We start from the raw sequence: 19036 nt of genomic DNA on the forward strand, positions 1-19036 counted from the left end.
GTAAGATAGGTTTTGTCTATGCAGACTGTATTCAGAGGTGAAAACAACATGAAAACCAGAGCGCTGTCTTTGGGTGAAAAACAAGCAATTGTGAGTCTTAGAGAAGATGGAAAATCAATCAGAGCCATTGCAGAAACATTGGCCATAGCCAGTACAACCATTTGGAATGTCCTGAAGAAGAAGAAAACTACTGGTGTACTAAGTAACAGACGTCGAACAGGTAGACCAAGGAAAACATCAGCAGTTGATGACAGAAACATTGTGAGAGCTGTAAAGAAAGACCCTAAAACAACTGTTAGTGAGATCAGCAACAACCTCCAGATGGCAGGAGTGAAGGTATCACTATCTACTGTTCGCAGAAGACTTCATGAACAAAAGTACAAGGGCTACACCAGAAGATGCAAACCACTCATTAGCAAGAAGAATAGGAAGGCCAGGCTGGAATTTGCCAAAAAGTACAGAGATGAACCTCAAAAATTCTGGGACAAAGTTTTATGGACTGATGAGACAAAGATTAACTTTTACCAAAGTGATGGAAAGGCTAAAGTTTGGAGAAAGAAAGGAACTGCTCATGATCCCAAACACACAAGCTCATCTGTGAAACACGGTGGAGGTAATGTCATGGCTTGGGCTTGCATGGCTTCTTCTGGGACGGGCTCATTAATCTTCATTGAGGATGTAACACATGATGGCAGCAGCAAAATGAACTCGGAAGTCTACAGAAACATTTTGTCTGCCAATTTAAGGAAAGATGCAACCAAACTGATTGGCAGAGCCTTCATCATGCAGCAAGATAACGACCCAAAACACACTGCCAAAACAACAAAGGAGTTCATCAGGGGCAAGAAATGGAAGGTATTAGAATGGCCAAGTCAATCTCCAGACTTAAACCCTATAGAGCATGCATTTTACCTGCTTAAGAGGAGACTGAAGGGAGGAACCCCACAAAACAAACAACAACTGAAAGAGGCTGCAGTGAAAGCCTGGGAAAGCATCAAAAAGGAAGAATGCAAAAGTTTGGTGACGTCAATGGGTCACAGACTTGCTGCAGTTATTGAAAGCAAAGGATTTGCAACTAAATATTAAGTCTTATTCACTTAAATATGTTTTAAGTATATCTGTTCCAATACTTTTGATCACATGACAAATGGGTGGATTCAAACAAAATGTGATATTTTCTTAGTTGTGCATCAGATCCTGATGTAAATACCTGGAAATAAAAGCTGAAACGTTGATCTCTGGTCTCACGTTCATTATTTGATGTCAAGCCCAAATGTTTTCAGTCTACAGCAAAAATAAAGGAATTCGCCTCACTGTTCCAATACTTTTGGAGGGCACTGTACATGTACTGACTGTAAAATTAATCACACGACGGAATTCTACAGGACCTAAGCTTTCAAACAAGGTATAGCAAATGCATATGCCCTGCAGTGAAATTGTTAGAACATCTTGTTTGTGGCTAATGTAACGCCTGCTTATGGCAGCACAGCAGGGTGCAGGGCAGCGATCTGACCGGCAAATGAATAAACACTTAAGTCGTTTTAAAGCCATCCAGTGAAAGCATGTATTGTTGACTTGTTGTAGCACACGAACATAGCACATCTGGCACAAATCCACTTAATTATTTAATATTTTAGCGGCGGGACTTCTCGGCAGTTGTCCTTTGAATTGAATGATATGCCCGGTAAACCGGAAGTGCCAATACAACGGAAGTGCAAAAATAAATGAAAAAAGTGGGTGGGGCGGAAAGGTGAATACCCGGGAGAAGTTCGTCTTTTGCCACCGACATGCGCAGTTGAGCCTGCTTGACGTTGTGTGACGTAGGGTTATAATTGGTCTATGGAAACCTTATTCACATCAATATGCAACCAATTAGGCGTTACCCTGAACTTGCACAACTTGGCATTGTTTAACCATTCTGAGAACTGCAAAAGGCCAGACAGGAATTTCGACACCTTTCTCTTATCAATATAAATGGCCATTGATATGTGTACCATTCATTGAGAAAGGGGGGAAGCAGAGCAGCCTTACATCATAACAGAGAGCTGGGGGATAATACAGCATGTGTGAGAACAGAGACAGTGCTGTCAGCCCCTGCATTATGGATTGTTTTCCTGCACGAAAGCTTACTTGGCCCATTCAGTCTTCCCAAACGCATTTGGTTAAAACTTTTATGATGTCCTCCTGTGTTCAGACTATCAGATGACGGAAAAGAGGAGGAAGACAGTGTGACTAGTCAGAAACCAACACAGGGATGAAAACACAAATAGAACAGCAGTTTTTTTTTCATTACATCCTACAGACTCCAAATCTGAATCTTGAGCGACCACCCTACAACTTCCTACAGCCTAGATCTGCCCCTCCACATCCCTTCTCCACCCCAAACACATCAATTTGTTATCAGCAGAGGATGGGGTGCACATTAAAGTTTCAGACAGACTTAATAGGTAAGAGGAGCCTGACACTCCTTCTTAGTTTTTTGGTGACAATGAAGGCTTGGCATCAATTATTGAACCGCAAAGTGAGAGAGAGCGAACAAGAGAAAAATTGAAAGATGGGGGTGGAGAGTGGGGGGCGGGGGAGTGGTGTAGTGTAATGTAGTGTAGTGTAGTCCTACCACATTTTGTCAAGATGACTTGCGGCCCTGTGGGATGAGACTCAACTGACATATATGATTCTAAAAGAATACATTATTAGTCTAACATGGCGATATCTCCAATGTGCAGAGATACCACAGTCTCTTCCACTGTAATGTGTTTAAACTTTGACATTGACTGGCATAATGGAGATAAAAATACTTGGCAGAACTCACTGGGTAACTAAATCTTGGTATTCTGTGCCAAATCATGGCACGTAGAAACAGCAGGGCTAACTCAACAAAGAGCCCCCTGGACGTCTTCCATCTGCTTAGCTTTGGTGTATTACCTCTCCATTCATATCTCAGCAAATCTGGACATTTCACTGTAGAAATACACATTTCACTGCCATGTGTCAGTTGTCTTGGTCTTGAGGCAAATCCCTTGAGTCCAGCTGTAACAAAGTGCTGCGCAGACATCGCGACAATTTCAGCTTGTCCACAGCACAAAAGCCCCAGTTGACCTAGCCAGTGATGTAATCAGAGATTAAGCCATGGCACAAAATTGTCTTAATTTTCCAAGCTTGCGGCCTCTTTTTCTGTGACTCAACACAGACCGGTCTAAAACATCATTATAAACTTCCTGACGTGTTATTGCAGCCATTTTGTCATATCACGTATTTGCAACATAAGGGCAACTGATAAATGCAGTCTAAGTCATGTGTGTCAGATACCTATTATGACTTGTGGACTTCCCTGAGACAAAATGCTGATCCACCGTTGGAAGAACATAATACGAAGAACATCATTCAACCTTGGTATTTGCAACCGATCTGCTTGCTGACGCTCCCGTTCTCTCCTGTTTGCGCTGCCTCAATCTGAGCACAGCGTCGCGCGGCTACGCCACAGCAGCATCTCTCCACCACCCTGCCCTTGAAGCCTGATAATCTGCTCGTCACATTATCTTGTTCTACAGTCCCCCCAGCCGTCAGCGCAGGCCGGTTGGCTCACGTTTCTTTCCTGTTTACCAGCCACGGCTGCTGACCCTACCAGGGTCATGGCTCCATTGTGTCCCCTCAACTTGGGTTACCCACTGGCTTCCCCAGCCTTGTCCCACGCCCCCCCCCCCCCTTCCCTCCCCACCTCTCCCTACCTCTGCTTCCTACTGCCTGAAAATCTGCCAGCATCCACAGCAACGATGATTTACGGTCAGCGCTCTAAAGTCTGATAGCTGATTATGGCCATATGGCCTCGTGTGTGCGTGTGCTTGCATGTTTTTGTATTCGCATGTGTGTATGATCTCTGATCCCAGAGAACAGTTACATGGCACAGTCCGATTGTTCAAGTAATTTCTGAATCTGTCGATCTGCTATGTACCCGTGTTGGTTATTTTAATAAGAACCTGACACCAGAATGCACCGTAAAAACATCTGGCTTTTTACCATTATTGCACTTTAATTTGAGTTCAGTGTAGTGTAATTTCCGTTATCTATATTGGGATTAACTATATTTTGTGTACAACAGCTGCTGGACTTGAATGGAGGACGTCATGCAGAGATTGGCATTGTGGCACTGTGTGTCCTCAGAAACTTTAGCCTAGACATCCTGAACTATGCAGAAAGGACATCAGGGACATTAATTGACTTTAGTGAGGTCATTTCTTCATTCAGAATGTTATGCCTTACTACACTCTTTGTTCTGTACCAGGTCTACAAAGTAATATTTTTCAGAAGGGGAAGTGAGTTGTTGATGAAATTGCAATACACCATCCAGCAATACAGGTGTACTCACAACACATACAGACAAACACCAATTGTCTTTCAACTACTGGGGAATTCAAAACTGGCGCCTGTGCTAATCCTTCATGGGACTTCACAGGGTGTGGTCTGTAGTCCTTACAATCCTATAATGACCCAGTTCCTTTTTTTAATATCCAGGTGTTGGAGCAAATACTAAGGTTCTTCCCTTGTAATACTAAGGACTCTGTACTTGACTGTCTTGTTGAGGAGGAGGGGGGGTGTAACTGCTCAGAGGTGTAAAAGCTGAAACTGTCTACTGAATAACGTCTGAGCCAGCATCTTTGTTACCTGCTCAGAGCCACCAGTAACTCATCATGTTAAACGTATCATGTGATATTACATGAAACAAATTCTGTAACATTTAGGTTGTATTACTCTTTTTTGTTTTTGGCTCAGAAACAGGAATGCTGCGCCCAAATTGGAACTATTGCACTCATGACAAGGTTGTGTCTAGCTTTCAGATGAAAAATGGGTAATTAATTAAAAACACCTCTTTCAAAAAGTCCAAAGTCTGATGTAAAACTCACGCTTCCTTCTTAGGAAAGAAATGTATTAACAGTGGGTCATACTTGGAAAATCTGTGTCTCTGTGTGTCTGGGTTCTTGGAAACAATGTAATGACATGCACAAACAGCAGCTTTTACATTTAGCTGAGTGTGTTGATAAATTGGACATTTATAAGTTAGATATACTTTTATTGTGTTCATTTTTGTTCTACACATTGATATCAAAATGAGCATAATTGAAGATGTAGACTACTCAGGGGAATCTGGGTGTGTCTCAAGCTAGCATTCTGCTGGGTGTGCTTTCCTCTCCATCGCACACACTACATGATATACAATATATTCTCAGGAGTGTCTATCTTCCTGGCCAGATAGCACTAAGGTTCAAGCAGGTTTATTTACAAAGCTGATGTCAGGTGTCACTTAATCTAGCCATGAGGACATTCAGGTGTTCATCAAGGTCACCTTCCCAACCTAACCGTCTAGTTCCAATCCATTTCAGTGTGTTCCCCTCTGCTCTCTCTCTTACACAGACACAGACACAGACACAGACACAGACACAGACACAGACACAGACACAGACACAGACACAGACACAGACACAGACACAGACACAGACACACACACACAGATAATACATCACATACAAGCACAGATACTGTAAAGAGTCTGTGATAAAGGAATTAGGTGCATTTTCCTTTCACGTTCTCAGCACTGATTCCGATTATTTTGACCTGGAGGTCACCATGTCAGGAATTTTGTGTTGGGATTGTTACGCAATGAAAGTCTGAGAAAGATTTACTGTAGTCCAGGAAATCTTGTGTAACGGTGTTATGGCTTGTTTGTCCTGACTGTGGCATTGTTGAAGAAGGTTGCTGTATTCTTGATTGGCTAGGTCAAACGTACAGAGAATAACAAGCAGGAGAAATTGAACATGGATTTTATTTGTTTATTTTCTCAGTAATTTAGTTTGAGGTACATTGGGAAATGTAGCTACTTAGACTTTCTAAAACATATGCAAAACAAAAAAGTAAAACTTTGTGAGTGTGTGGGTGTCTGTAGACCAGCGACTTTCAAAAAAAAAGGAGAAAGAAAAGAATACATGTTTCTAAGCAGATGGAGGGTGGAAAACTATGTACTAAGTGCTAGTGCTGAAGTAAGATTAGGAGATGGAGGAGTGGGGTCCAGTTGTTTAGGACAGGACCATGGCCTGGAACTCTGTGGGACAGAACAACAACACAGTCAAGATAATCCAACAGGTAAACAAGACTACATTAGACTACGGCTGATTGGTAATCTGCATTACCACAACCAAACAAGCTTCTGAAAATGATCATCAGTTTCTGCTGTATGGTCTAAATCTAACTTGTCTCTGGAATCCAACCAGCTTGATATCTGAACAATCAACTTTAAAATGATCAAACCATATTCATTGACATCATCACTGCCACCATCCTCATTACAATTATCATCTCCTTCATTTTTGTCTGAAGGTTGGAGGTAAGTTGGAGGGATATTGCACCTTTGTATTGCACTTTCTATGTCAAAACTATGCAATGTTTAAATGCTCTAAACATAATTTTGTTGTTTTTCTATGACAATGACAAATAAATATTGAAGTGAAATTGAATTGTATGCTCTGTGTGATCAATATTCCACTCACCATCAACTCCGATCTTGCCATCACTATCATCGTCAGCTGCACACAGGAAGGCTTTGGTTTCTTTGTCAGTCAGAACACGAGCCCCAGGAGAGAACCTCTGAAGGAAGAACCTGACACACACACACACAATATCTTAAGACTCCATGGGAACAATAATCTGTCAGCCCACACAGCTAACAGGTTGATTAGCTCTCCGAAAGGTCTCATCACAAGTGAGTAACCAAGCAAATATTCTGCCGCTCAACTGACAATGAAATCTGACTCTTATGCCATGGACTATTTTGACTTCATCCTAGAATGTAATCTAATATAATACAGTCAAACATTCGGCAAGGGTATTCCCACACATTTTAAAAGGTTAATGTAATATTGTCAACAAAAGACTTGAGGCTCAACTGACCAATGACAACATGTCATTTTGTAGCCTATTAATCTCAATGTGGCATTCGGAAAATTATATAAATTATCTTTCCTCCTTCTCAGCGACTAGATGAAACTCCACTATTCCACAATCTGTCTACAAAGGTATGTAGTTTTGCTGAATGTAGCTTTGTTTACTCACTTGAGTTCCTCTTCCTCAATAAAGCCACTTGCATCGTTGTCAAGGATGCCGAAAACATTCTTCACATCCTGAGGGCTCTTCTTGCTGAGACCACACAGCTGGAAGAACTTCTTGGAGTTGAAGGAGTCCGGTGCTGTGAAAAGGTAAAGTGAGGCGTAAAAAATGTTGTAGGCTGTTTTTCAAACATGCTTGTGTTTGGAGGTTTCATGAGCAGTAAAGTTCTACGGTCTATGGACCTGCGCGAATGCACCTGCACAGCAGGTAAGAATAAGAATCTTGCTGCAGACTGCCACCTGTATTCCATATATTTTTTTGTTCTTGTGTCACAATTCTTTCAGCAGTCTGAGATTGTTTTGTGTTACAGACGTAAACCTTAGGCCTATCACTAATCACAAAACTAATGAAGAAAGCAAAAATGATATAAGTGGAAGATGATACCTTGGCAGTCCTTGAGAGCATTCTCGATTGCATCAGCGGAAAGGATAGATGTGAGAGACATTTTAATCCTGTCAAAGGAACAACGATTGTAAATTATTAACACGTTGTGCTATAGGAAGTCTATACAACAGTAATGCTTGTGATAATAAACACACTGAACACGTTGACGGGTGGGATTGGAGATGATATCCTAAAGGCTGTGAGTGCCATCAACGAGTGCTTTAACTTTTACCTTACCAGTCTCTGGCACATGCCATTCTAACGCGATTTTTCCAAAACGATAGTTCTAATCGTAATCTGAAAGCACATTTTGTGAATAAAATAATACAATTTCTGCTGTCAGAAAATAGAAAATAATTAATGTAGCCTAGCCTACCTATGTTTTACACTCAATTAACTACATCTGGACAAACTCTCATAAACCCTAAGTACCCTATACAGCGTGCGGTGTGGGGCTCGGTAGGCTATGCGATACAGACAGCATATGTCGTGTCCTGTATTTTGAAAGGATGTAAAATAATCCATTCAACTGTCTTAAAAGCAGATGTCAACCGATAGATAGCACATTTAAAATAAGCATGCAAATGAAGCATGGGAAAGAAGCCAACCAATAAAAATGCTATATCAAAGTAACGGACAAAGGGTCCTGCAGACCTGCAAACTTACCGCTTTGAGGTTCTCGCCCGGCTAGTGTTCAAAAAGAGAAGTAAAGCTGGTGTTCAAAAAGAGAAGTAAGGCTATGTGGTGACTGCTGTCCGTCAAGGCGGATTTATATAGGTCTGATTGTGGTGACAATAGGGATTGCTTGAGTTACCTGTCTTTGTATCAAATTCTAACTGCCCGCCCCTGATCGAATTTCGTACCTAACTAATTAACCTTTACTATTTATAACGCCCAAGGAAGATAGGCAGGACTGGGGACATCTATAGCCTAACGCCCTTGTAAATGGAAAATTAAGTAACAAGTGCATTGTTCTACCCAATCATCCCCCCAATTCAACCCTCCTCTTCCCCTCCCCTCAAATTATAATACAGTAAAAGCGCAAAGATACTAAATATGCTCTCTCTCTCTCTCACACACACGCAAACACACACACACACCCTGCCCAACCTCCCTACAACAGCAGTGCTTCTTTATCATTTACCTCTTATAAATGCCAGGTTTGGTAAAACTAGACATTAAGTCAATAAATATATTATAGGCTGTGCCTAAAGTGAAAACATGGAAAATGTACCAACAGTTTTTAAAATGTAAATATATTTTTTAGATTTTCCCCTGGACAATGTGAAATCACAATCAGTGATGAGGAAATCAAGAGAGTATTGAACCGCACACATTCGCCGCAAGATGGTCCCAGATTGAACCTACTAAATCTTCCACAAAGAATATGTCACATTTGCCCTCATTCATGCAAACTGCCCAAATTGAATTCCCCATTCTTTTGGTCCGACACGCCTCACAACAGATGGAGTCAGATTATCCACTCCCAAATCTAATTTAACCCCAGCAGATGCACACACACGCAAACTCACAAGTGGAGCCCTAGATTATACACTGTCATGATGTCAATTTGACCTTCTTGTCTCCCACCTCATTGCAGATGGAGGTAAATATTGAGCTATATCGTTCTTTCATCCTGCTGATTCAGGGATTTGAGGTCATTCTGTCTTGTCACTGTTTCCAACAGATAATGCTGCATGATGGATAGTCATTTGAGTTCACCAGCACCTACTATTGCGCCCTTGTTTGCAATAAGGTTGGTTTGGGATGAGAAGCGAACACATCTTGTATTGAGGTCATACTCCTCATACCTTATAGCAAGGAAATTAGCAATACCCCTGTGGAATCATTGTTGTCTATAGCGTTTAACAAGTGGTCCATTCAGAACAATACTTATCTTGGCAGTTCCTTACAATGGCATTTCAGTTCTGGAATACAGTAAGGGACATTATGTCTGTAGCCCAGGGTTACAGGGCCTTTAAAGGACATAGTCATACCCCCAAGTGTCTCTGACACGCTAATAAATGGGTATGTCAGTGGTGAGGTCACTGAGCAGATCCCTATGAGACTGTATACTGCGGCAGGTCTGAGGGAAAGTTATTACTCACCATTGGTCAAGGACAACGTTGAATGTGCTTTCTGTTTGCATGTGTTGAGTGGGTAATGCATGAACGTTGAACATATACAATATCAACTTTATGTTGTCATCACTTTGCAGAATCACAACTTTTGAAGGGAATTTCTTATGGTGGTTCTCTCCTCTCAGTTCAACCAGACTGTCACCGAAACCGCAATCTGATAAGACGGAAATCCTAGTACACCCCCATAGCCAGCGACAGACAGACAGACAGACAGACAGACACAACAATCATGAGCCACCTTGCAACAATTAAATTAAAAACTGCAGGCTCATGTAGGATGCGTGCTCACGTGGTTCAGACTAAGGCAATACCATCTGCATGGCGTCCTTTACTTCACAGCATATCCGTGCCAACATATTTGATTAGCCTAAAGATAGTTTCAGGGGGACATTACTTGGTCCATGGACACATAGAAACACGGAAAAACGCATATATGCGTTAGGGTTAGGGTTATCCTATAGGACTAATTAAGTTCACCACCTCGCAGTCCTCTTTCCTTGCACGTGTGTTAACACAAACCATTTATTATTAGGGCACCAAGATAAGCAATTTTGGTGTGACCAGTGGTGGCTAACATTATCCGTCATTTAAAAATGCATTTTACGCAGAAATAGACGTGTCTTTTCCAGAATTTAACCAATTATTAATGCAGGCGGTCTCAGTACGCTGACAGGTCCAGTTCACCTGACCTTTGGAAAGCTAAAGGTAAATTGGATTTTCAAACGAGCATCCTGCGACCTATAAGTGTCAAAGTCCAATGCTGACATCTCTCCTTCGGAATCGGGCTCCAGCTTCAATATAGAGAGAAACTCAATAGGCTGTCCCTAGCTATATGTGAAAGAGAGACTGAGGACACCGGATCGAGCGGTGCGGTGCGCCTTACCCACGGGCAGTGATGTCATGCGCCATGCTGATACCACGCCGCTTATACGGTTTCGTCGCAATCATTTATTCATTTACATTTGCTAATTTTCTTTACAATCGAAATTCTTGGCTGCAACGACAAAACATCCCATTATTCTTAAGGGCAGTGTATTAGCTTTTTCGGGAAAATACAGCGTTGAAGAAGAGTGTTAGGCCTAGTTATGCTCCATCGGAACCGATGATAGGGCCAAAACCAAGTGTGGGGTTTGTGTTTTGAAAAACGGCCAAAACGGATTTTATAAATTGTAAGAATCTGAACTGACATTTGTGTTCCTTAATAACTGTTTATCAATACTCTGTTTAGGCCATTTGCTACTAAATATTTGAGCAAAGTTATCCTGGACTCATGGTGTCTTCGTGTTTGCCACCACCTAGTGGTTCCTTAACGTCAACACATGCGTTCACTGAGCGTGTCCTGTTTGAACTCCCCCATATGCCTAGCCTGACGTTGTCATATTCATAAATCTAGTCAAAATATGAGTCTGAAACCGCTCCGTTGGGCTGTGAGTATGGGGCGTGTTTCAACCGAACTCGTAAAAAAATGCCTCTTCGCTCAATTGGATATACCTACAACCATTAGAGCAACGCAGTATGTTGTTTGTTGAAAACGAATTCAACCCAAACGCTTACGTGGTTGATTACGTCCATCAGTCCATCATCGTATAAAGCCCACCCTGACAATTTGATTGGTCGGAACAGCTCCTGTTCAGACATACTTTTTCCCCAAGTGTGATCCCAGACCCAACTTCCCTTTTTTTTTGTGGGCGGGGCTAAGTTGGGCTGGCAGCCAGGCTACCATATGCCACACATTTTTTGAAATATTATTAATTATACTCATTAATTATTGATTACAATGGAGTGTTTTTAGTCAGCCAGATATGAAATATACAACCATAAACTACAACACTTTGTGTGTGTGTGTTTGTATGCGTGTGTGTGTGGGAGGGGGGGTAGTTAGCTGTGTTTTTGGAATAGATATTGTAGGCTTTGGCTACCACATTGAGTCTTGTTTATTTCTTTTTCTATTTCTATTCTATTTCTTTCTATTTTGTCTTGTTATGAACTAGGAACAATGTAGGTTTTAATTCATGTCGACTATAGGCTGTGAACGAAATGGCAGGTAGTTTTTTTTATGTAGGCCTACCTATTGTTTATGCATTTCTACATGTTTTACTTTTGAACTAATAAATAAAGCAACGACAGGCTACTGCAAAAGAATAGTTATTCTTTTATCGTTCATTCCCGAAAAGTGCATCATTGATTTTACAGTAAGCAAAATTCATATTTAAGACATGAACACAACCGCGCTATACATTCACATTAATCATTTTTGACAGTGTGCCGCATGGAGGAGACTTCTCGTATAAGCAAATGTATAAAAATTATTTATATTCAGATGAAAAGGGGAGATCGTGGGCAATGTTGTTCCTTCAGAGCAAGTGGTGTTGGTCAGTTGCAAATTATGCCTTAACCAAGACAGCGAACTCTGTGAAAACAGAAAATGCGAGGTTTAGTAGGCCATAATGTCATTTTCTCTCTCTCTTTCGTTATATAAATATACATATATATATTGTGTTGTCAACTTAAGAAAAATCGTACCATCAACTCCAATCATGCCGTCACCGTCAGCGTCACCAGCCTTGAGGAAAGCCTTGGTCTCGGCGTCAGTCAGTGCGCGTGCACCGGCGGAGAAGGTCTGAAGGAAAAGCCTAGGGCCAAGCAAACAATAATACTTTTAGCCTACTCGTTACTGCTGAATATATCTCTCTGTCTATCTCTCTCTGTCGCTCTGTCTCTCTGTCTCTCTGTCTCTCTCTCTCTCTCTCTCTCTCTCTCTCTCTCTCTCTCTCTCTCTCTCTCTCTCTCTCTCTCTCTCTGTGTCTCCCCTTCCTCTTTCTGTCCTGTCTTATCTTTAATTGGTGAGGATTCGTTGACTCAGCCCTTACTTGAGCTCATCCTCCTCAATGAAGCCACTCTTGTCCTGATCAATGATGAAGAAAGCCTTCTTGATGTCTTCTGGGGACTTAGCGCTCAGCCCAACCTTTGCGAAAAAGGTCTTGTAGTTGAAGGAATCAGCGGCTGTGAAGTACCGTTTAAAATTACTTGAGCGAAACAGAATGTGACTAAATTCACAGTATTTAGGGCTTAATGTCCTCTAAGTTGCATTATGGATATACTTTGCAATGTTCTTGTAATTCTGTTTTAAAAGTTGAGAGCTGTGAACGAGACTTGAATGTTTACCTTTGCATGCGTCCAGGGCTGCAGCGATGTCAGCATCCTTCAATACTCCAGCGAATGCCATTTTGAGCTATATATAAGAAAGTTATTAGTAATTTGGCCTACTTACACGTTTGTTTGATGCCCAATGAAGTTTGATAATAGGCTAAATCATTTAGGCCCTATAAACTATGAAATTATTAGTTGAACTCAAAATAACTGCTGTCTAGTTGGCTATAGTATATATCCACGTCCAGTTAATTTGCCCACAGCATTATTTAAGAATTGTAAAAATACACGCCATATAGGCCTATGGGCAATATATTTCCTCCAAGATCTTCAAATAATATGACTAATTTCGTTAGAACTGTTTCTAGTTGTATAAAGGTACCACGTATTGCCTGCCGCAATTATACTTAAGATAAAGAATCCTCTCCACGTGCAAATTGAAATATGGATGTTGCATTTCCAATCCCATTTCAGATTTTCAAGTTTCCTCAGTTGCTGTCTGACAACTAATCCATTTCGTGTCAGGTTTCATTTCAATCCGAGAAAGAAAATCTCATGTTTTATCATCTGTCAGTCCAACGTTAAATGCATTTGTGCAAAAGATTGAGATGAACGTTGATACTGAAACTTCACAGGATCCCGGGCAAGGCGTCCTCCGTGAAACTCACCTCTGATGTCTTGGGTGGTTCCAGATGATACAGAAGACGTCGAGCGACTGCAGTGATCTATCCGTTGAGATTGCTGACCTTTTATACTTTCACTCTAAAGACATTTGAGGCATAATGTAATCGACACCGAGAGCGGACGGATGGGGATGGGGGGGGGGGGGGGGTTGGGAAAGTGCCTCAGTAGACAGGGACTAGTCTATTTTAAGTTTCGTAAATGAAGATGCTTAAAAGGTGCGCCTCAAAAAGTCCTTAATATCGCCCAATGCTAAGAATATACACTGCTGATATGGATGAAATCGATGGTTGCTGACAGAACACATTTTTGACTGGCGCATATGGATATAAGAATGGATTTCGGCGTGGTTTAATAATCGACTTGATACGAGCTTGGTAGAATATGTGCTTTTAATTCCTATTATTGTTGCATTTGTGCATACTATTGCATCGGCCTTTCCAAACTGTTTATGTTTTTACCAATACTTCATTTTTTAAGGAGGCTGACAGATTAATGTTAAAATTAATCTATTTTCGTTTGCAGCTGTAGTGTGTTTGCCTTCTCTATAATAACAGCAGTCCCACGCTACTTATGGGCTGCTTACTTTGTCCTTCTGGACCTGAAAGTCTGCATGACATTATCACAAATGTATATCTAACACCAAGCAGCATGTATTTTCTAAATATTCACAGACCACTTGAGCACTGGAGTGAGACAAAAAATTGGCTAACATGCCTAGAGATCAGAGTTTGGATAACGTTTGACAGTGTAAAGCAACTATTATAGAAATCCTCTCGTAGGTTGTTTGAACCTCGGGGTGTTTCTTAAAAACTGTCCGAAAAAATCTGTTCAATGCGGCAGACCAGTCTCTTTTACGTTAATTCTCCTGCAGGTGGCAGCACCGGCCCTTATCTGAAAGTGTGTGTGTGTGGTGGTGGAGGGAGGGAGGGAGGGAGGGAGGGAGGGAGGGAGGGAGGGAGGGAGGGAGGGAGGGAGGGAGGGAGGGAGGGAGGGAGGGAGGGAGGGAGGGAGGGAGGGAGGGTGACAGAGTGCTGTCGGTGGAGATTCTGTGGTGCTGTCACAAGCGCTTCTGTGTCGAGACAATTAATGGGTTGAACCGTGCAATTCTGTAATTTGATACAATGTTTACAACTAACTGCATTTTGGCAGACTTGCTTTGCTTAGTTATGCAGTTTGTGACATGTACATTTGTTTCCCCACAGCTTCAAGCAGTGACTGTCAAAAAACAAAACCAGGCTGCAATCATTTTCAATTACATATTTGTTAAAGAAATACTTCATGAAACAAGTCTTGTTGTGTCTTCATGAATAAACCAAGTTTGGAAAAACTCCACAGCCAAGTATACTTTGTATTTAACACCCCCTTCCTGGTAATGCTATTTGCTAGAATGAAATATCCTGCTGATGCAACGTAGCCTATTCATAGTTCCCGCTGCAGTGTCAGTTTGCTTCACTACTTTGCCCCATTGACTAAAGCGTCATTCAGAGAATCTTGGAGCAGACCTGGGAACTAATTGAGCACATGAAAGCAATCCCTTGCAAATCCCTCAGGAGTATCCAGGGCCAAGCCCAAAGGGACTCCCTCAGTATGCATGTGCCAGGACCTGGCCCAGCTCCTGCAGGTCTTCCCTCCTATCAGGGCATGATTCGAACAGGTGCTGTGTTCTACCCCTTGCCACCATACATTCAGGTATGCAAGAATGCTGGGTGTGCTGAATGTCATGCTTCTATCCAACTTACAAAATGAACACAGACAGGAAAACCTAAAATACAATTTTTAGACCAAAAGAGTATTTATTCCTGGTTTTTCACTCTTCCTCAAAAGTGCAGATAGAACATTGTACAATTCATACAAGCCATTTTTTTAGCAAAACTTGTCACAATTCACTATGGGGAAATTGTGCTAAACTTTGAGAAATAGTCCGCTGGCAGTTAATAAATAACATATAAAAAATATGAATTCAACTAAAAGTAAGTGACTCTTGTTAGTTGTGGTTCCATGAAATGTGGTAGACGTAGTCAATGGAAATTTATGCCTTTACAAGGGAAGCAAACTCTGAAAGTAAATAGAATGAAACTACCATTAGTTTTGTGTACAATGTATTGAAATGGAGACTATAAATTCTGATCTATATATACACACACAACAGTTCTAGGAAACATGTCCACAATTACCTTTTGTGAGTTTAAAAGTAAAAGGTTACTTAATAAAAAAAGTTGATCACGATATTGTGATTTGTCATGTTTTTTCTAACAATTATGTAAATAAGCCAACTATGCCAAGCTCAGAGAGGACCCTGTAATTCTAAACTCACTTTTTAAAATATAAAAATATGCCTGTTTAAGGTAAATTATGCAGAACCACCTGATTCAGTACCTAATAAATATATAAATAAAAATACAGTTCAGAACTATCCAATGACTTGAGGAAAGCTTTCCTAAGATTGATCTTACCATCAACTCCAATCATGCCATCACCATCAGCATCACCAGCATTAAGGAAGTCCTTGGTCTCCTTTTCAGAGAGGGCTCTGGCACCAGCAGAGAAGTTCTGCAGGAACAGCCTGAGTGGAAAGAGAGAGAGGGTGGTTGGGCTAGTTTCCCCTGGGACAAGAGCATCATCCATCTCATACATATTGGGGTTTTTATGTGTTAAACTGAATTTCATTTTGGATGGAAATCTTAGTGAGATTTAGACCATAGAAAGACTTAAATATCCAAGGTTCAGAGATGTAGTAGATGGACTTGATCCATGACCACTCAGTTCTTAGTAATGAAATAATAGATCATTTGATAATAGCCAAAGATTCATACTTGAGCTCATCCTCCTCAATGAAGCCACTCTTGTCTTGGTCAATGATGAAGAAAGCCTTCTTGACATCATCAGCTGATTTGGCAGAAAGCCCAACCTTGGCAAAGAAGGTCTTGTAGTTAAAGCTGTCAACAACTGTCAGATGAGGGAAGAGAAAAGGAGGGGTATTAATGGTGGCACTTGTGGCTATCTGCAGCATTCTTAGTTTGATTGCAAAAGGAATTTCTCATGATTTGATTCTTTATTCCTTTACTGAAAAACGAAGAAAGAGAGAGAATGATTCTAGAATGGGACATTGAGAATCCAGCATGAAGACTTACCTGAGCAAGCATCTAGGGCTGCTTTAATATCAGCATCACTGAGAAGTCCTGCGAAGGCCATTTCTTCTATCTAAAAATTAAACATGGATGTCAATGTGGATAGGCTTAATTAATTTATAGTAAATAATCTGTAAGATATGCAAATTATGGAATTTCCCTTCCAGAATGGACTCCTTGAGGTAGGCTACTGCTGGTCCTAAAGTCAGCCTTCACACAGCTTTAATTGCCTAAATATACTTTCTCATTTTCAGTAACTGGATTATACTATGAGGTAAACTGGGGTAAAGCCATTGGATTTCACAAGCTGCTAAATTTTTGCATCAGCAAACTCCAGATACATGGAATACAAATTTAAAAATCAACCATTCATCAATTATTCGTTACCAAGCTTAGAACCTAAAACTGAAAAGCTCCACACCCCTATACTCCATTTGCAGGGAGGCTAAAGTTAATATCAACAACTGTTTCCAAGGGATACTCCTTACGAAAAACAATTAACTGATGCTGCTTCCATATTCAAAGCTCCAGATAGGCTACAAGTTACAGAAGGCATCTTGACAACTTTACAACTTGATTTAACAATTCCTCATTTGAAAGACTGGCAAAACAAAAAGAAGAATCCAGGGATGATGCTTTTTATAGGCCTACTAAAAAATAAAAACGGCCTCCAATGTATTTCTCTACTTTCCACTTTGACTTAGTTGTCCGGTTGTCCAAAACCATTCTGATTCCATATTCACTAGTCAGATATATTCCAAGGGAATGTCGTTTCAATGAATCTTCATTAAACGCCAAGCACCTCAATCAATCAACGACTCGCGCCCTCCGCCCACGAACCCAGGGAGCGCGTATTCCACTCACCTTTGCTCTGCGTTGAGGCGAGTGAAAACCGGAAAGTTGGACTCGAGTGGTTGCCTTCGCTCTTTTCTTTGGCTTATATATGCTCTAGCCACACCATTTACAGAGACTTGAGTTCAGTATCAGGTAGCCTACCAAGATGCAACGGTTTTAAAAAAATGTGTCTAGTAGTCTTAAACTATATTTAGTTTAACAAATGAGTATGCTCAAAATCTGATGTGTTAGGGTTTATTGACATGTTAGACACCATGTAATCCAAGTGGAGTGACTTCATTGGCCATCTATTCATAAATGATTTGTGGCGTTCAAAAATATTTTACATTTGTTGTTTTTGAGATGTCATTTAACCCAAGAGATAAAAACGTTCAAAATATTTAAAAGTATTTTAGGCACATAGGCCATTACCCCTATACAGCAGTCACTGTAGATTAGGTTTCTGTTTCTAGGGAATACGATAACATTCTACTGCTGGTAGGCTACTAACGCTATTTATTGAGCTGTATTTATTATTTCAATATGCAGACAATTGAATGTACCTTCGTGATATAAATCATTTATTTTGGCATGTTGTCAGGATGAGAAAAGTTCGTTCGAATTCATTTGCCAGATAAATGAACAGTTAAATGTTAACGGGAGAACACCAGGACTGCAGTCTTTGATGGGGTTGCAGAAATTCATGTGTGTAATTTACTCCGGGATCAACCATGCATGCATGCAATTGTTGCCTTGTTCAATAGGCCCATGGCATCTGTAGTGCAAATGCAGCTAAATGTTGTTCTCATCAAAGCTGATGGCCTGGTAATCTTAGTACATGATCCATGTCCTTACTTAGGCAATGGAAAGAATCCTACAGGAAGCCTATTTATGTGTGTGAACTAGACCAGCATTGGCTGGTTCCTAAAACTGATGGCCATACTCCAGTGTCAGTTCTTCCATGCAGCGTTTTACGCAATGTCACCAGAACACTAGCTGTTTATTTGTTCTCGGGTTAACAACTTAGCTATGGCCTAGTGAGTGCAAAGCGAACTAAAGCGATTTGTTGGCCGGTTCTAACTTTTGACATATCTATAATTGAATCAATATATTTAATTGAATTGGTCTGAATAGTTCGTCGTTATTGGTAGTGGGTGGGAAGGGGGGGGGGGGCGGTGCAGTCAGTGCGTGATGTAGTGCCTTCTAGGGTTCCCCTATGTGTGAAAACAGTGGATAAAGTCCCTTCTAGGACGCCCTTTCAGTGGATAAAACATAATGCAGTGCTCTCTAGGGTGCCCTACCAGTGGAGAAAACATGCACCTTAGTTACATGAACCTTTTAATTGCACGAAAAGTATTGCGTAAAAAAATTGCCTTTCGTGCTCCACACACTTGCAAGACTGTTGATATCCCTGCCTAAGCTGATATCAAACTTACGTCCCTGACCTGTACATATAGTGGGTTAAGCAAGGTAAGTTTGTATAGTCCATTGTATTGCACACTTCTTGTATGCAGCAAGCTTGGGAAAAAAAGATGAGTCGCTCTAATGAGGGGCCTGTGC

At 41.0% G+C, this 19036-nt stretch overlaps 2 protein-coding genes across 4 annotated transcripts; both read right to left on the bottom strand.

Annotated features, from left to right (window-relative positions):
* Positions 1-5811: 5811 nt before the first annotated feature.
* Positions 5812-8597, bottom strand: pvalb8 (parvalbumin 8). The gene is made up of 5 exons (XM_047038226.1): positions 8206-8597; positions 7540-7607; positions 7102-7234; positions 6540-6649; positions 5812-6094 (listed from the first exon to the last, which is right to left on the bottom strand). Exons 2-5 carry the CDS (start codon positions 7598-7600, stop codon positions 6069-6071), a joined length of 330 nt encoding a protein of 109 aa, XP_046894182.1. The 5' UTR covers positions 7601-7607; positions 8206-8597; the 3' UTR covers positions 5812-6068.
* Positions 8598-11819: 3222 nt separating this feature from the next.
* Positions 11820-17551, bottom strand: LOC124479774 (parvalbumin beta 3). Of its 3 annotated transcripts, none has more exons than XM_047038675.1 (5): positions 17507-17540; positions 16646-16715; positions 16328-16460; positions 15968-16077; positions 11820-12090 (listed from the first exon to the last, which is right to left on the bottom strand). In XM_047038675.1, the coding sequence occupies exons 2-5, from the start codon at positions 16704-16706 to the stop codon at positions 12065-12067; spliced, it is 330 nt and encodes a 109-aa protein (XP_046894631.1). In that variant the 5' UTR covers positions 16707-16715; positions 17507-17540; the 3' UTR covers positions 11820-12064. The 3 variants fall into 3 exon arrangements, with proteins under 3 accessions (XP_046894631.1, XP_046894629.1, XP_046894630.1); XM_047038673.1 differs by lacking the exons at positions 15968-16077; positions 16328-16460; positions 16646-16715; positions 17507-17540 and adding exons at positions 12204-12313; positions 12551-12683; positions 12846-12912; positions 13499-13602; XM_047038674.1 differs by lacking the exon at positions 11820-12090 and adding an exon at positions 15283-15569 and having other exon boundaries at positions 17507-17551.
* Positions 17552-19036: the final 1485 nt, after the last annotated feature.

Source organism: Hypomesus transpacificus, chromosome 17 (assembly GCF_021917145.1).
Source record: "Hypomesus transpacificus isolate Combined female chromosome 17, fHypTra1, whole genome shotgun sequence".
NCBI lineage: Eukaryota > Metazoa > Chordata > Actinopteri > Osmeriformes > Osmeridae > Hypomesus > Hypomesus transpacificus.

Bases quoted from the DNA above. Each gene is read 5' to 3' on its own strand.
- LOC124479774 (XM_047038675.1), bottom strand. From the start codon at position 16,706: ATGGCCTTCGCAGGACTTCTCAGTGATGCTGATATTAAAGCAGCCCTA. The intron at 16,078-16,327 runs GTATGAATCTTT...CTTTCCACTCAG, and splicing joins ATTGAGGAGGATGAGCTCAA to GCTGTTCCTGCAGAACTTCT. The intron at 12,091-15,967 runs GTAAGATCAATC...CTGTTTTCACAG, and splicing joins TGGCATGATTGGAGTTGATG to AGTTCGCTGTCTTGGTTAAG.
- pvalb8 (XM_047038226.1), bottom strand. From the start codon at position 7,600: ATGTCTCTCACATCTATCCTTTCCGCTGATGCAATCGAGAATGCTCTC. The intron at 6,650-7,101 runs GTGAGTAAACAA...TGTGTGTGTCAG, and splicing joins ATTGAGGAAGAGGAACTCAA to GTTCTTCCTTCAGAGGTTCT. The intron at 6,095-6,539 runs GTGAGTGGAATA...TCTGTCCCACAG, and splicing joins TGGCAAGATCGGAGTTGATG to AGTTCCAGGCCATGGTCCTG.